General features: G+C 33.6%; 1 protein-coding gene across 6 annotated transcripts; it reads right to left on the bottom strand.

The window, feature by feature from the left end:
• Window positions 1–6: 6 nt before the first annotated feature.
• LOC103460883 (nuclear GTPase SLIP-GC-like) lies at window positions 7–16,088 on the bottom strand. 6 transcript variants are annotated; one of them, XM_081610015.1, is made up of 24 exons: window positions 15,956–16,088; window positions 15,769–15,850; window positions 13,110–13,222; window positions 12,877–12,921; window positions 12,729–12,767; window positions 11,817–11,841; window positions 11,625–11,723; window positions 11,190–11,276; window positions 10,411–10,504; window positions 9,827–10,043; window positions 9,528–9,737; window positions 7,305–7,511; window positions 7,046–7,221; window positions 6,696–6,786; window positions 6,181–6,268; window positions 5,974–6,095; window positions 4,086–4,262; window positions 3,853–4,007; window positions 3,599–3,716; window positions 3,302–3,410; window positions 3,042–3,175; window positions 1,186–1,267; window positions 1,009–1,090; window positions 7–897 (listed from the first exon to the last, which is right to left on the bottom strand). In XM_081610015.1, exons 2-23 carry the CDS (start codon window positions 15,833–15,835, stop codon window positions 1,026–1,028), a joined length of 2,520 nt encoding a protein of 839 aa, XP_081466141.1. In that variant the 5' UTR covers window positions 15,836–15,850; window positions 15,956–16,088; the 3' UTR covers window positions 7–897; window positions 1,009–1,025. The 6 variants fall into 6 exon arrangements, 5 of the variants coding, with proteins under 5 accessions (XP_081466141.1, XP_081466140.1, XP_081466144.1 ...); XM_081610014.1 differs by having other exon boundaries at window positions 11,817–11,865; XR_014088637.1 differs by lacking the exon at window positions 7–897 and having other exon boundaries at window positions 1,036–1,090; window positions 1,186–1,774; window positions 11,817–11,865.
• Window positions 16,089–16,683: the final 595 nt, after the last annotated feature.

Here is a 16,683-nt window from a genome sequence, read left to right on the forward strand (position 1 = left end):
AAAGAATAATATAAGTAAAGTTTATTTTTAATGCACCTTTCACAGACACAAAGTCACAACAACATACAGAGTTAACTTATACAAGGCATAAAAACAATCAGAAGCACATTATAATCATCATATAAAGCCTGGGAGCACAAAATAATTTTCAGTAGCTTTTTTAAAAACCTCCACAGCAAAGCGAAGTTTTGGAGCCAATGACCGATATTTATAACCTTAAGAAATTAAAAACTTGGTGCTATACTTGAGGGATTTTATGTAATCCGAAAGCCAAATGATGGATTTTATCTCAGGAAGGAGCAAAAACTAAGAAGCAATTTCTAAGATAGAGATTTAGCATTTTTTTTGTCAGGTTTGTTTGTGTCTAGCATACATTGTGAATAAACTCAATCCAGGGATCTTTTATTCTAACTTTTACCACCAGAAACAAAGAGGTAAAAAATAAAAACCATACAGCTACAATTCTATTTTTATCACAATTTGAAATGTATAAAACCTTTACTTGTGAAACAAAATTAGCACATTTTATTGGTTTTTAGGGATTAAAACTAGCTCAGAGTCTTAATGTCTGTTTTTATGCATAAAAACTGAATTAGACAAGAAGTAAAATTTTCTACATTGATAAAAAAAATTAATATCAGTTTGTGGAACGCTTAAAATTGTCTGTTATCTTATATACATACAAAACTTCACTACTAAAAATAAAAAATGAAGTCTGAAAGTAAACAAAAAAACAACAACAAAAAATGTTGGAATTGTAATGATTTCCACTTAAACATCTATTTCACAAAAAGATTAGAGATCAGAAAGTTTTTTAGTAACAAATTATTAAATAATTTTTTAAATAAAGCTGGTTCAGTATTCCTCATGGTGACCCTTGTCATGGCATCAGATGAGCTGTTAATTTGAAAGACAGAAGCATTATTCAAATACATCTAGACCACTGGTCAGTGCCAACACATACTGTATGTTTACATTCATGTTTGAAAATAAAATTCAATGCTTTACCCTGTTCATGAGGTTTTCTACTTTGAGCTGCTGTTAAGCTTATTGTAGATTTCCTTTACCTTCATGAGCTCTGCTGAAACATCTAAGAATGCAATTTCAATTTCTAATTAGATGTTGCATAAAATATTTACACAATGCCTTTCAGGCCACATATCAAACACAAATAAGTTGTTTTACCTGGAATTGAGTGGTCGTCTGTCTTGAGAGCAAGGTCAATGGAGTTGTTCAATGTGTCCTTCATTGTTTTAAGAATTTCCACCTAATTTAGCATTAGAACTTTTATTATTGGGTAGAAGTCTTAAAGTGTATTCATTGCAAACTAATTTACACATAAAGTACTCCCTATACTGTACGTGCAATTACTCTGCAACTACTCCTAAATGCCTGAAATATATCTTAATATATTCTATTTTCCACAATAGCATAATATTACACAGTGCCATACTTGTCAGCGTATTTGACCTTATGAAAAAACAGAAATTAGAGCTTTAAATTCGTACTTAATCTTTCACAAACCGTGAATGAGATTTTAGTTAAAGTTATATTTAAGTCTTTCAGTCATACACAATTTCAACTGCAACAGTGTACCAGGGAAGATGGCATCTACAATTAGAGAGCTGTTCAGTGTGCAGGCGTGTAATTATCATGAGTTTAATCTTGAGCAGCACCAGGAATACCTGCATTAACTTTTGGAGAGGAAAGATTTTGCTGCGCTCCAAGCAGCACATCTCTTTGCAGAATGGGAGAGCAATGAAGAGATGAGAAACTGTGCAAACACCAGAATTACAGAATATTAATTCTGGAATGTGCATTTCATTTTTTTGTTTGGATTTTTCTATTCAATAAAGTTCATGCAAAGATATTGATGTATAATGCCTTGGGGAAATCAAACTTTAGCTTATTTACTGGGAAGAAAGAATCAAGGTTTCTGAGCAGGTGTTTCTCTTATGAAACTGATAAGGGAGGTTTTCAGAGGAAATGTTTTTCTTCTCCTTTCCGACAAAACTCCTTTGAACCAGGTTCGATTAAGGGACAGAGGTATCAGTTAACCATAGATGGGAGAAACTGAGATAAACTACCTACAGGGGAAAGATGGGTGGAAGGCACTGTGTATGTGACTGAATAAGATATTAAAGAGAATTGTATGTGCTAAATTTCACCTCTTTTTCGTTTTACTCTTCTTCCTCTCTCTCTCTCTCTCTCTCTCTCTCTCGCTGATCTCTAAGATTCAATACTTTTCTTTTTACTCTGATCTTCTCTGATTGACTCAGTATTTCACTAATTATCAAAACAATATTTTATTACAATTTCTTTTGGCTGCACATTAAAAATATATATATAATGTCCCACAATGTAGAAAGAGTTGCATGTAAAGCAAACTATTCAGCAAATCTCATTTGGTTTCATAATGTTTGGGTCATTGCTGGGTGTCAGTGCAAACAGCATTATTCAAGCATCAATGACATCTCCTGCATGCTCATGCACCGTGCAAATAGAGATACACACAACTTGAAGAAATCTAAACTCCATGTTTTGTATCCAAAACTTGTCAATGGAGAAGGGGCTTTAGAGAGCTTCAGCCAGTTAGTTTGGGATCACAAACTAACTTAACAATTGTTATAGCAAATGTATATTGTTAGCTGCTTGGAAGTAATACCAGGAAAAAGTCTTATCTGTCCTACCATTAGAGATCTTAGTGTAAAGAGTTTGAGCTTTCAGTGCAGCAAACACTCTGGCCTCGTCTGAAGTTAAATGATGGACAATGGGGAAAAAAAATCACTTTCTGTATGGCAAAGGATTTGTGATGCTGTGGGCCTGTTTGCTCCACTGAAAGCCCTCAGAAGCTTAAGAGTGTGTCATGAAATATTGCAAAACAGATATATTTCATGTCAATACCTTTTAAAATATGTGGTAGGTTGCCAGTAACTATGGACGGCATTGTTTTTGATATAACTGCTACATTTACAGTTCAGATTTGAATTACTATTGCCTAGCAAAATAAATACTGTTTCAATATCGATATAAGGACAAACCCTTAAGCTCAGCAGGTGGCTCAACATGACGTTTTTAGCCTTAGCAAACATGCTGTCCTTTGATTTGTGAACATGTCTTGATAGAGTTTCTTTCATTCTTCTCAGCATACCATCACCCGAGAATCCTGCTGCAGCTGCAAAACAGACAATTAGAGATTAATGGCAAATGGTAAAGGATAATAAATATGGTATGTTTAATTTAAAATAAATTAAACATTTAATTTAGCTATATTATATTATGTGAATATAGCAATTCTCACTCTCATAGCAGTCTTTCATGGTCTCCTCGATTGTCTCTGTCAGGCTGTTGTACATTATTTTCTTTTGGTCTCTTACTCGTTTGTTCAGCTTTTTCTTAATTCTTGACTCCTATGAGAAATATACATATATATTTACATATATATATAATCATAAAAAAATAATAATTCCACCAGAGTAACATATCTTTAAAAAAATTCAAGACAGCTAAAGAATATGAGTTGTTTTTATTAAAATCTATCATAAATGGTTGCATTTAATTTTTAATGAACAAAATTCATATTTTCTCTATCATTTACCTCTGTCTGGAGAAAGATCAGCTGCAGCGTCGCATCTTTGTACTTTTCCTTCAGACTTTTAGTGTAAAGTGAAAACTTGTCAATTACACCATTAAATGGACCACTTTGTCGTTCATTTCTGAAATTGTTTGACATGTTGAAGTCATTCATGTTTTATTATTACATTCTTCTAATAAATTCTTGAAATGTGTATTTAGAAATTGTACACTTTCATCAGAGTTTGACAATATTTAATATTTGTATTAAGTTCTTACGGGAATGTCTTCCTAAATTCCTCATCAATGCTTTCAGTCAGGAATGAAGTGAGCTTCATGTTGAGGTTTATTTGTTTTCCCTTTCTGGGTGTGTAGACTCCACCATTTTTGACAACAGTCTTTAAAGTTCTGTGATAAGCACTACCTCTCTTTCCCTAAAAAATAAGGAACTATTTCAAACACATGCTACATAAAATTTTAATCAACTGAGTGGATACTGCCAGGTAACATACCCGAGGAGAGAGGAAATTCTTCAACTTTTGTTCACATGAGTTTTTAGATCTTTCAACCCCGTTTTGCAGGCATTTCTCAAAAACCTTGAAAGATTTTTCCATTTCTTTTTGGATTGGATCAAGTTGACGGGCTATGATTTGCTCAAGCTTTTCACATAGTTCTTTGTTTCTTCCAGGCTGAAAATAAAAACAGACACTTATTATTATTATTATTATTATTACATTATTAATTAGGCAGGTCATTTAAAGACTGCAAGGCCTTCAGTGATGCTGCACAATAATTACATTTATGAATTAAAAAAAAATCAAATGACATGCAAAAAATGGCAATTAAGAGCACTATAAGTTAAAATTTAACTGGCTTTGAAAGTAGAGAGAAAATTAGTGTTGCATCTCTGACACCAGGAATAGTCCCAAAGATGATATGGCCTACTCAACTTAAAGCTTCCAGACTAATAGCAAAAAAGAGAAAAACAAATTAGCTGGATCTTAGAGTCTGTGCAGAAGTGATGATGTGCAGAAAGATCAGAGAGAAGTGGAGGTGAAAGGTTTTCGAAAGACATGAAATGACTTGAGATCCTGAAATGCACAATTTTATAGACAGCCAATAAAGTTGTTGAACAACGTTAAGTTATGGGAATGACCCAAGATTTTGAGGTTTGTATCAGTTGAAGTCAATGAAGAAAACATGCAGCATGGATAGAATTACAGTAGTGAAGCTAAGATTTATCCCAAATAAATATAAGAAGATATAAGAACATTCCTAGTTAAGAATGTAAGCTGGGTCATGAGGATAGGAATAAAATGCAGAGTAGGTTTTCCTAAAAATGTAGTCAAGATGTTAAATATTGTTAATGAACTGAAGAGTGCCTAAGACATGACTCTGGGGAACATCAATGGTGAAGATAATGGTCTGAAATTATTTTGCTGCACATACTCGTTAGCAAACGAATATGTGCAGTGAACCCGAAGAGACAATGACATCAACTTATTCCATGTCATGAGAGATTGTAACAAAAACATAACAATAATCAATAAGCACAAGCCTCTTCAGCCGATCACAGTCAGTAAATCTTAACTAAAATTTGAACAGTCTCTGTCTCTCCATTGTGGAGCAAAAAGGAAGCTGAAGCTAGACAGAAGTGAAAGTAGGTCAATATGGAGAAACATTAAACATTAGAATATTTTAAAGTGAGACTAATTCAGCAACATGAGATACTTCAGTAAGAATTCAGCTACTACAGCAAACACTTTTTAGGCATTTTATTGCTTTGTACGGTACAAACCACTTTAACAAATCACTAAACACAACTGCAAATTGAAAAACACAACAATTCAAAAGCACAACGACATTAACTAAGCATAATTACAAATTAAGAAAACACAACAACATTAACAAAACAAAAGTCTTAGGTCTGAAGACAATACCACTTTTGCCTTTAGAATTGGAAGTCATTCTGGCATTCACGTTCTCTTTGTTTAGATAGGTAGACAGACAGTCACAATGTTATATTGCCCAAAATGTAAAAAAGAATAAAGGTGAGCTCTGTTGTAAGTGCTGACTCAAAATATTATTGGATAGGGCTAGCTACATTCTTCTTCTTTTCTATAATTGTGGATCTCAAACAACTTCATGATGAATACATGAGTGTGTAGCAGCATTAAGTCAAATCCATTGAATTCATTTTTTAAAAATTTTGTTTCATGAAGATAAATTAGTAATTGTGTTTAGTTAATGTGTTTTTGAAAATGTTGACTTTTTCAATTTGTAGTTGCCTTTATTTATTTGTTGATGTGGTTTGCACCTCAGGGCCCCCATATTTCTGATTAATGTTGCTCTAAAAATATGAATACAAAGAGAGAAAAAAGTTTCTCTGTAAAAGTTTACCTCTTTTTTTAACTTGGCTCCATGGATCAAAGAGAGAATCCCAAGAGCTCCAGAAACATAGTTCAGCGTCTCTGAGTGACTGTCATTGAGATTTTGCAAAAAATCCTGAAGCTTGGGGATTTCTATGAAAGCAAAAACTTTATTAACTTTCATTTCAACAGTGTCACAGTCAGATTACCATCAAAGCAATCAGGAATCTTAACCTACCAGTATTCCCTGAACTGAGAACCTTTGGTGTCAGAAACTCCTCAGCACTCACTGTGTACACTTGGAAAGAGTCATCACTGAAATGTTTCTAGATAAAACAAATTTTCCCACTTTATTAGGGTTCCAACCCACAGAGTGGGCAGAACAGGTAGCGTATGTTTGTTTGCTTGCTCCAGTGGCGCATACAGGAACATGGGACACAATTAAAATTGGTTCTCTTGTAAACACAAACTCTTAGAATATTTTTTATATTTTTGTGGTGCTGGAAATTTGCTACTACCAGCCATAGGGTAAATGCATTGTAATGGCTACATCTTTAACACTCATAAGAGACATCTTGTGCATCATCCAGCACTGACCTCGCATGCACTTTTGTGAAGGTGTTTTGGAGTGGCTTTGGTAACTGTAATGACACACCTGAACTGCTTTATCTATACAAACAAACTTGACTGATTTTGTTTTTGTATCTATGAACAGTATTTATTTTAGTTGTTGTCTTGACATGCGAAGCTCACCTTAATCTTGTGTAGCTTGTTGAATTCTTTGCGCACTGCTTCCTTTACTTTAATGTTTCTTCTGAGGATTTTGGCCTGAAGGTCAGCTGAGCTGATGGAAAAAGACATATTGATACTTAGAGTTGTTTAATCTAAAGACTTTTGGTTCTCTAAAACAATCTTGATCCATCACACATCCTATTATCCCATTTTCTCACAATTGAAAAGTTTGTCGTGGAAATAGTTTTCTGTTATGAAGAGTTATTTCAAGTTATAAAGATGCCTGTTGAGCCTTTCAATAGCTAATTTGATTAGAATATGACTTAAATATTCAATTGAACTATACACTTTTATCGCCTCAGTCAACTTACTGATCGTTTGAGACTTTAATAACATCAGATTTTGTGCAGATAAAGTGAATGTATCTGCACTCCCCACCATTTCCCAGGTGGCTACTGATACTTTTCAAGATTTCTGAAGATTCTTTTTCAGATGCTGCTCGGTTCACTTCAGTGACAATCCACACAGTAGAGCAGTTTCCAACAATCTGGAACAGAAATATAGATATAATGGTGATCAACAATTTGTGTTAAGATATTTTTCCATTTTCATTATATTGCAATATGTTACCCCTTTCCACATTGTATCTCTGCTTTTGTTACGGTCTCCATTTCCAGGAAGATCCACAAGAGTGATGTGTTGGGGAAAATTATCATGTGGCACTTTGACAGTCACACACTTCACAAGAGGCCAATACCATCTCTTTATGCCTTTTTCGCCTCCTTGGTTGGATTCAGTTCTTGTGTATTTAATTATTTTAGCAGATAACTCTTTAGCCTGCAAAAAAAGCAAATATAGGAAATATGGGATATTTAATTTTTTATCAAAGGTGTTTGGTATGAGCTTGTTATACATTTAAAATTTTGCAAGACCAAGGTTACAAATTTCATTGTGAAGTGTTCCTCTTTACAATGTAAAGAGACGTGTTTTAATCAAAGAGGTTGAGCGGCATTAGGTATAGTTTAAAGCAGAAGTTCACATGCATTCAAGAAAAAGACATACACATTTTTTTTCTCACCGACGGAAAGTAAATTAGACTAAGCCACTTTTATTTCTTGTTTCTATTGGCTAAATTACGGCGGCCGACAGGTGCAAATGCGCAGCAACAGAGAAAACATGCAAACAAAAAAAAAGACACGCGCACAAATGAAATGCAGAAAACATAAAAATAGAAGCAAACAAAAAGCAAATAAAATGCAGCAAACAAAAGAAAAAATGCAAACAAAAGTGCTGAAAACGGAAGTGCTCCAGACCACGAGAGGGAGTCGGACAAAAAACAGCTGTGTCCAAATTTAGGGTCTGCATCCTTTAAAACCATAGACATGAATACTAATGTCTATGTTTAAAACGGGTGTTCAGAAAAGCAGCAATGGCGGCCAAATAATTTTTGCTGTATTACACTTAAAATTACACAAAATGATTTTTTACAATGTTTTTAGGTGAGAACGTAGATGTATAGATCTGAAATATCTGCTCGGTTCATTAATGAATCACTTAATTACAATATTGCTCCGACATTTTCGGAGATGTTTGCTCCCGCTGCATTAACAGCCAGCTCCCCTCGCCAGCTGTCAGCTGGCCGGGCGCTCCAGGTTCGGTACACCGAGAGAACCCATGTCTCCCGGCAAATTGTTTTAAAAACTCCCGATAGTTTTCTCCACAGTAATATATGTGAAACACAGATATTAAGCCAGGTAATAGCTGTACAATATTTTGGTTCACTAAAGTATTTAAATTATTCCTGAGCAAATGGGTTTGACTGATTAAAGCTAAGCCTTGCTGCATTTCATTTGTTTGCGTCTTTCTTTTTTGTTTGCTGCATTCATTTGGTTTTTGTTTGCGTCTATTTTTATGTTTGCTGCATTTCATTTGTGCTCTTTTCTTTTTTGTTTGCATGTTTTCTCTGTTGCTGCGCATTTGCACCTGTCGGCCACCATACTAAATGCCAGAAAACTTTGAAGAACATTTTGTAGAAATTTTTTTGTAGCTTTCTTCAAATTCAGAAGTTTGTATACATTTTAAAAGGATACTAGTCTTTTAAAATGTATGACTGGGTTTGGGTCAAACGTTTTGTCATTGGGGGTTGACATTGGGGCTTTGTGACGGCCACAACAAAACACTGACTTTATTGTACTTAAGCCATTTTGTCTGCATGCTTAGAGTTATTGTCCATTTGAAAGACCAATCTTTGTCGAAGCTTTAACTTCCTGGCTAACATCTTGACATGTTGCTCCAGTATTTCTACAAAATAACTTTTTCCTCACAATGCTATCTATATGATGAAGAGTAAGAGTTCATCCTGTGGCAAAACAGCCCCACAGCATGATGTTACCACCCCCATACTTCGTTAAGATGGTACAAGCATTCCCATTATTCTCCAAATGTGTGCCCAAACAGTTCCACTTTAGTTTTATCAGGCTAAAGGAGATGTCAGGTTTGGTCTGGTTTAAGTTCAAACGGGGAGAAAAATATGCTTATTCGGTTTTTTATTCATTTTAAGTAATAGTTTGGTTTCAACCGTATTCATCTAGCAAATTATTTTCAGCCAACCCTCTCTCTTTGGTTAACAGGACTTAAATAGCACTGGTTGCCATTTGTAAGTGATACAGTAATAAATATCACTAAATACCATTGTCTTTCTTTATCATTTTTGTCATAGAGATTAATTATACTTATTCATTAAATTATAAATTTTCGACAATTATATATTTATAGTTAATCCTGATTCTAACTGTACTAGCTTTCCATAGTAACACTTTAAACTATAGTATTTATACACTGTATCATTCTTACAGTTTCACATGAGAGTATCTTTCCTGTGGATTGAAGGAATTCTTGTATTTCTTTGAAATATTTCGGGTCCATAAGTTGTTCAGAAGATTTCTCTTTCCATTCCTCTCCATAGAGTGCCGAGAGCTTTTCAGCAACATCCTGATAATCTTCATCCTCATCGGCAGTATCCCCAAAATAATGCTTTATTGACCACAACTCATCTTTCCATTCCTGAATGCAAAACATTTTTGATTATTTTTATTACATAACATGAGAAACCAGTTCATGTCAAATAGCTGTGAATATTTTCACTCTTTTACCTCTTTTGTGATAAATTCAATATGTGCCTCATACTTTGTGTTATACATGTTCGCCTCCACCTTAATCATGACTGAAGTACATGCATCAACATCTCCAGACGGCAAAAGTTCCCTCTCGTCAATGAGAGCGTTTATCAAACTGGTTTTCCCAGCTCCAGTTTTACCAAAAACACCAACCAGTTCTCTTCTATCTGTCTTCAGATCCTTTATTTTATTCCTGTGAAAAAAAATCAAGTTGTGTGGTGTGGAAAAAAAAAAGACAAATTACAAAAATTATAATCTACATTGCGTTAATTTATTATACTTTAAAATAAGGCAATTATTTGCAAGCCTTTTCTAAATGCAACAAATTGAACTAAGAAGGGGAAGAATATGCTGGAAATTAAAATTTAAATAATTTTGATCTAATTTATCTGGATATACATAATAATACACAATAAGGTAGAAATTAAAATAAAACTAAATCCAGCAAACTCTGACCACGAAAAACATAATTATGCAGCTCTTCTGTAACACATATACTTTTTATATACTTTTGCAATTTTACCATGAAAATAATGCAAGGAGACACCGGGCGTACTTACCTTAGAAAAACATTTAGGTTTGTGTTTTCTTGTTTGCTTAGTTTTGCAAGGACATGTGTCATTATTTTTTTCACATCAGACAGCATCGTTAGTTCTGTCAGCAAAAAAATAAAAGAAACACATGACCTTTGGCTTTTACGGAAGCGTATTCATATGTGCCCTGCAGGCACATTTTAAATAAAAAATATATAATCATTATCATTAGAAATACTTAAACTACTACAAGCAAGGCACCGTTTCCATGGTTACTAGGACAAGTGGTGGTAATGTTCTGGGTATTTATACTAATTGACATATTTATGGGTGGCGACGGGGCGGACCAGAAACTGCGTTCTATTTCACACAAATTAGTATGTATAAAAGAAAGGTGCACAGCCACGTGCGTGCTCTTGGCTTTATACATCTGAATTTTTTGTGTCACACTTTTTTAAATGAATCCATAATTTTTAGTGTGAAATTTGCAAACTCCTGTGCAAGATGTTCTCTTATTTTTTTGACAATTGTGTTCTTGCTTCCACACATTCCTGGGGTTTGAAGTTTATTTTATTTTGTTTGAGTAATTGTTTGTTTTGCATTATATTATCTTGTAAATAACTTAAACCTCTAATTTATAGATGATGGCAAGCAGCATTCATTGAAAATTACACGTTCATCAAAATAACTTAATTTGCAGCTGACATTTGTATGTCTCTTAACTCAATTTTACTACCATGTGAGTTGGGTTGTGACAAGTTACGCCTTTATCCTTAAAGTCATTTGCTGTTTTTATGAAGAATTACCTGGCAACGATGCTGACATATTTCTGCAAAACCGGTTTGCTGGTGGTTCTCTTATTTTGGAGTCCTCCACATCCAGTTTTCTCTTTCCTTTTTTGAAATGAGAAAAAGTGTTGAATGGATTTCTATCTAGGATTTGTTAGTATTCTGTTAAAATGTTGATAATTTAAGAGTCACCAGGAGTGACTAGCAACATATATGAATTATAAAAAAAAACTGTAATTCTCACCTCATTTGAAGTGTTTCTAAACAACTTTGTGGTTGTTTATTGATGACCACAAACAATATTATACATCATATATTAAAACATCCATTAAAATTATTTAATATACAGCTGACATCTGTGTATCTCTTACCTCAATTTTACTGCTTTGTAAGTTGGGCTGTAACAAGCTTTTACTCTTTTAAATGCCTTTTGTCATATTTATGAAGAATTACCTGGCAAAGTTGCTGACATACTCCTGCGAAACTGTTTTGCTGTTGGTGCCCTTTTGTTAAACTCCTCCAGATCCAGCTTTCTCTTTCCTTTTTTTGTATCTTCAGACAAAAAATAGAAACGCTGTTTCATGGATTTCTAACTAGGATTCGTTTTTGCAACAAATATGAAAGATAAGAAACTGTAATGCTCACCTCCATCACTTGTAGATGGAAGTACCTGAGAATAAACGTATTCATTTGACTTTCTCCACAAAATTTAGAGAAAAAAAACAAACACTTTTTGGGTTTAATCACTATTTGAGCCTGCAACAGTTTCCTGATAAAAAAAAACAAAAAACAACTGAATTTGTGATAATGTTTCTGTGGTGTGGCCTGAGTTTGTTTCCATGGTGCACAGCAAATGGTGAGAAACAGAGTACTAAATGTTCAGTGTATGGCTTAGACACATTTATTTATGAGGAATGGGCTTTTGAAGTGACAACATGTGGTTCAGCTGCAGTGCAGGAATATCAAGGAATAGTTTAGGGACAGTTTACACTCATACCAGGGAAGAAGGAAGAAGATACAAGTCTCCTTGTCTTTAATTGCTGTGATGTGCAATGATTCATTAAGAACCTAAAGAATGATTAGTTATTTTATAAATGACTATATATACACTGCTCAAAAAAAATAAAGGGAACACTTAAACAACACAATATAACTCCAAGTAAATCAAACTTCTGTGAAATCAAACTGTCCACTTAGGAAGCAACACTGATTGACAACAGGGACCCTCGTCGGGTCAATCCGTGTTGCTTCCTAAGTGGACAATTTGATTTCACAGAAGTTTGATTTACTTGGAGTTATATTGTGTTGTTTAAGTGTTCCCTTTATTTTTTTGAGCAGTATATATATATATATATATATATATATATATATATATATATATATATATATATATATATATATATATATATATATATATATATATATATATATATATATATGTAAAACCACCTTGTTTAAAAGAGCTAGGTGTCTATTCAACATATATGAAACTATACATGTGAGAGTCTTCTGAACATTTTCTGACAAAAAAAGCATCTTTTTAAATGTTTTACGTACCTCAGCCTGAACAGTTCTGTTTTTCTGCTCCTGTTTTCTCTAAATTTTATAAGGGAGTAATATACAGATAAATCAATGAAAACATTTTAATCCAGCCCTTAAAACGTTTTGTTGATTATAACATTTGGTGCGAACACGTTTATCTTACTGGTAACAAGAACAAATTTGTGTCCTGATTTGAGATTTGTTCTTCCTGGAGACAAACAGATCGATCTTATTAGCAACTATGTAAGAATCCTAAAGATTATAGTCAGTGTTGTGACTGGTAGCAAGACGTATAAACACATCATAGTTTTAACAAATGTTGCAAGCACATATATCCACATAGATTGTGAGTGTTGTGGCTAACACACATGTATGTGACATAGTGCATGAAATTACCTTTAACAGCTTCAGTTGCCTTCTGAAATGTGCTCTTGGTCCCACTTTGGAAATCAATTTTTCAATGTCTTGATCCTCAAGGCAGTACATATTTTTTGTGTCAATGCCTTCACCTTTAATGACAAAAGTGGTTTGTTAATAAATGATGGAAATTTAATTTTAAAGTTGTTAAAGATGTTTTATTTATAAAAGAATGGGAGACAAATATATTAGCATGCCTAATAATATATTACAAATTAGGCATGATAAAAGTCTTATTTGGCATTTTCAGAATTTCATCTCAGAAGGTATAGAAGAATGTGTAATTTTAAATGCATACGTCTGTATTTTCCCAAAGGGTGTGTCACCTTGTGAAAGACTGAATTCACATTTGTATTTGCATAGAATTTTGTTGACAATTTGACAGCATAGTCAGTTACTAGGAGTGACTGTATGGAACTGTTGTAGTTAAGACTGAGCCATATCAGAGGAACGGGGGAGGAGAAGTGTCATAACATAGGATATTTACGGGAACACAATGGGAAAGGGGATAAAAAATGATAGTTTCCCAGCCAAAAGGGGAGACTTGACAGGTATGCACATGACCAACCTCCTCCCTTTTAGAAATGTCTTAAAGACATTTGCATGTCTTTAAGACATTTGCATGTTTTAAGGACATGCAAATATCTTAAAGACATTTACATGCTAAGTCTTAACAAAAGTAATATAGTTAAATTTGATTCCCAACATAATAAAATTAAAATGTTCCTACAATTAGAAAATTCTAACACCAGGCGGCCAAACAACTTTTGGCTTATAACAGCTGAAATTGAGTTCCTTTAAAACAAGGCTAAAAACCAACATATTTAGAATTGCCTTTGAACCACAATAAATAAAATTTTGACCGTCTGTTGATGATGGCACTCGTCAAAATTTAACATTTGTCACTGGTTTTTCAATTCTCAATTGTCTATTGTTTCTATGATTCTTTATTTTTGTGTTTTATGATTTAAAGCACTTTGAACTGCCTTGTTGCTGAAATGTGCTAAATAAATAAACTTGATTGATTGATTGATTGATTGATTGATTGATTGATTGATTGATTGATTGATTGATTGATTGATTGATTGATTGATTGATTGATGGGGGTCTGTTATGTTTCTGTGCAAAGTTTAACATTTTTGTGCAGTTTTTTTTTTATTGTCATTATTTGGTCTAAAGCTGTCTCACTATTTGCCTCTTTGCGTCGAACAATTCTTAGGCTGTTAAATTTTCTTATTGGTTGCAGAGGAACAGCTTTGTTCATCATAGCTCTGAACGAGGTGGCTGTTAATGTTAATTCAATATTTGGAAGTGTGGCCAACATGGACTGAACAACTTCACTTCTTCTGCTGTCATTGCTAAAACTACAGGAAGACTACAATTCACAACTTCTGCTTCTGTTCGGTGAATGACCCAGTCAAAAATCAACCAGAGACGATCCCAATGAAGGGGAGAAATCCCAGACTGTGCTGGAAGCAAGAACAGGTTTTGAGCAGAATTGGATAGAAAGAGAACGACCAGGCTTAACCACTGCGAGCATTGATCAATAGCATTACTCAGCTTTACAAAAGTGTGATTTATCTGCAATGTGGACAAGGAGTAGAATGGGTCTCCTCTGCTCTGACTATTGGTGAAGGTATGGCATTGAACAGATGACTGTGAAACTGACTACATTGCTGAGGAAGCGAGAGAGGCCAAGGCAGCTTTCACTGCTCGCTCAGGACAGACAGGGTGAGTTTTGTCACCATAAAAGTCTGCAACAACACAGACAATCGCTTGCTAGATTTATCACTAGTTGTTATGAGAAAAAGGTGCTAGAGGAGTTTGAAAAATATAGCAACAAAGTAAATAAGCTGCACATTGGCTTAGCTTTCAGGGTAGAGTTAGTTCACTTCAAGAAGCAGAATAAAGCAGCTTTACATAAGCTATCAGAGCACTTAAAATAATGCATTTCAGGAGCTACTTTTAACTTAAGTTTTTTAATAATACCTTTATAGGTATTTCCCCCTAGTTTTAAAAATAACAGCTATCAAGCCACAACAGAAAAAGAAGTCACATGTTGTTATTTCAGAATTAATGGCCAATCCATTAATTCTGAAATAACAGAATTAATGGATTCATTCTGAAATTAACCCATTAATTTCAGTATTATTTAGTAAATAATAATTTTTTTTATTATTTTGAACAAAAAACGTACCAAATATGATAAATAGCAAGGACAAAAACACAAAGAAGGTAAATAACAAAGGAAAATATAAGGTATATTCCATTACAGACAATGAAACCACAAAAAAATCATAACAGTACCGTTGTCTGAAAAGGACTAAAGGATTTTTCCTCTGAGTCAATTGTATTGCAGGTGTTTTTTCATGGCTACTTGTATGAAAGAACAAAACATGTCTAATAATATTAATAATATTTTTTACCCTTTTATCACTGGTTATCTTTTACTGATGTTTGTAAATTAACAATTAAATGAATGTTGTGTCTCCAACAAAGTTGAATCATTTTTACTTTCGGGCCACTGTTTAATGTCAGTAAAAATGTAGCATATTTTCCCATGCATAGGAACAGCACCACATATATATTACTTCTATTGCTTTTTGTCAATTACCATTTATTCAAAATTATACATTACCTTTAAATATATCTATGAACTCGCTCAGATCCCACTCGGTTAGTTTGTCACACACAAAATCATCCATGACCAGGAGCAGAGACTGAAAGGTAAATCATAATGAAATAATTTTATATATATTTTTTATTTTTTTACTGCTTCAGCAAATAAGTGCTTAGGTTTACAAAATCAGATTTAAAAAGCTTACCTTGCAATGAGTAAAATTATGGCAGAAGTAGTTTTATTCTGAAGGAGGAGAAGAAAGAAAGTGTCGGATATGATGACTCAAAAAGGTCTTTGACAAAAGTAAAGTGGATTCCTCAATGGAAGAAACCAATAGATAGGAGAGAAGAACAGCAGGGTGTGGCATATGAGGACTGAGACTGATAAAGCAGAAAAGGGGGTTGGTTTAAAAAACGATCCAACCGGCCAAGTGGAAGCAAAACTTCCACACTGATAAAACAGCTGTTATAGTTTAACCAATTCAATTTGTTTAAGAATTTTTTGTAGGTAGAAGAATCAGTATTTCTCTGTAGACATTATGTAAGCTAAGTACTTTAAAGTACACCTAATTTATTAATTAAATTACAACAAATACAATACACTGAACTACTGTATAGTGGTACAGTTTAAATTATTTATGAAATTTCTATGCTCATTTGCCTTTCCTTGTTGAAAAATACTAATTGTTTTGAGAAGTAGCCACAAAATGTAAATAGTTTTTTTTACTTATTCTTCTGGCTTCTTGTTGTAATTTAAATCAACAATAAGCTGCTGTGAACAGAATTATTTAATTTGTTTGACACCACATTAAATCATTTATTTAACCTTTCATTAACCAGAAGGAAAACTTAATTGAGAATAAAACTGTTTATTAACAAGAGCAGCCTGAGCTATACAGCAGCAAAACAAGATAAATGAAACAAACAAAACACA

This window comes from Poecilia reticulata, chromosome 8 (assembly GCF_904066995.2).
Source record: "Poecilia reticulata chromosome 8, P_reticulata-male-v2, whole genome shotgun sequence".
Taxonomy (NCBI): domain Eukaryota; kingdom Metazoa; phylum Chordata; class Actinopteri; order Cyprinodontiformes; family Poeciliidae; genus Poecilia; species Poecilia reticulata.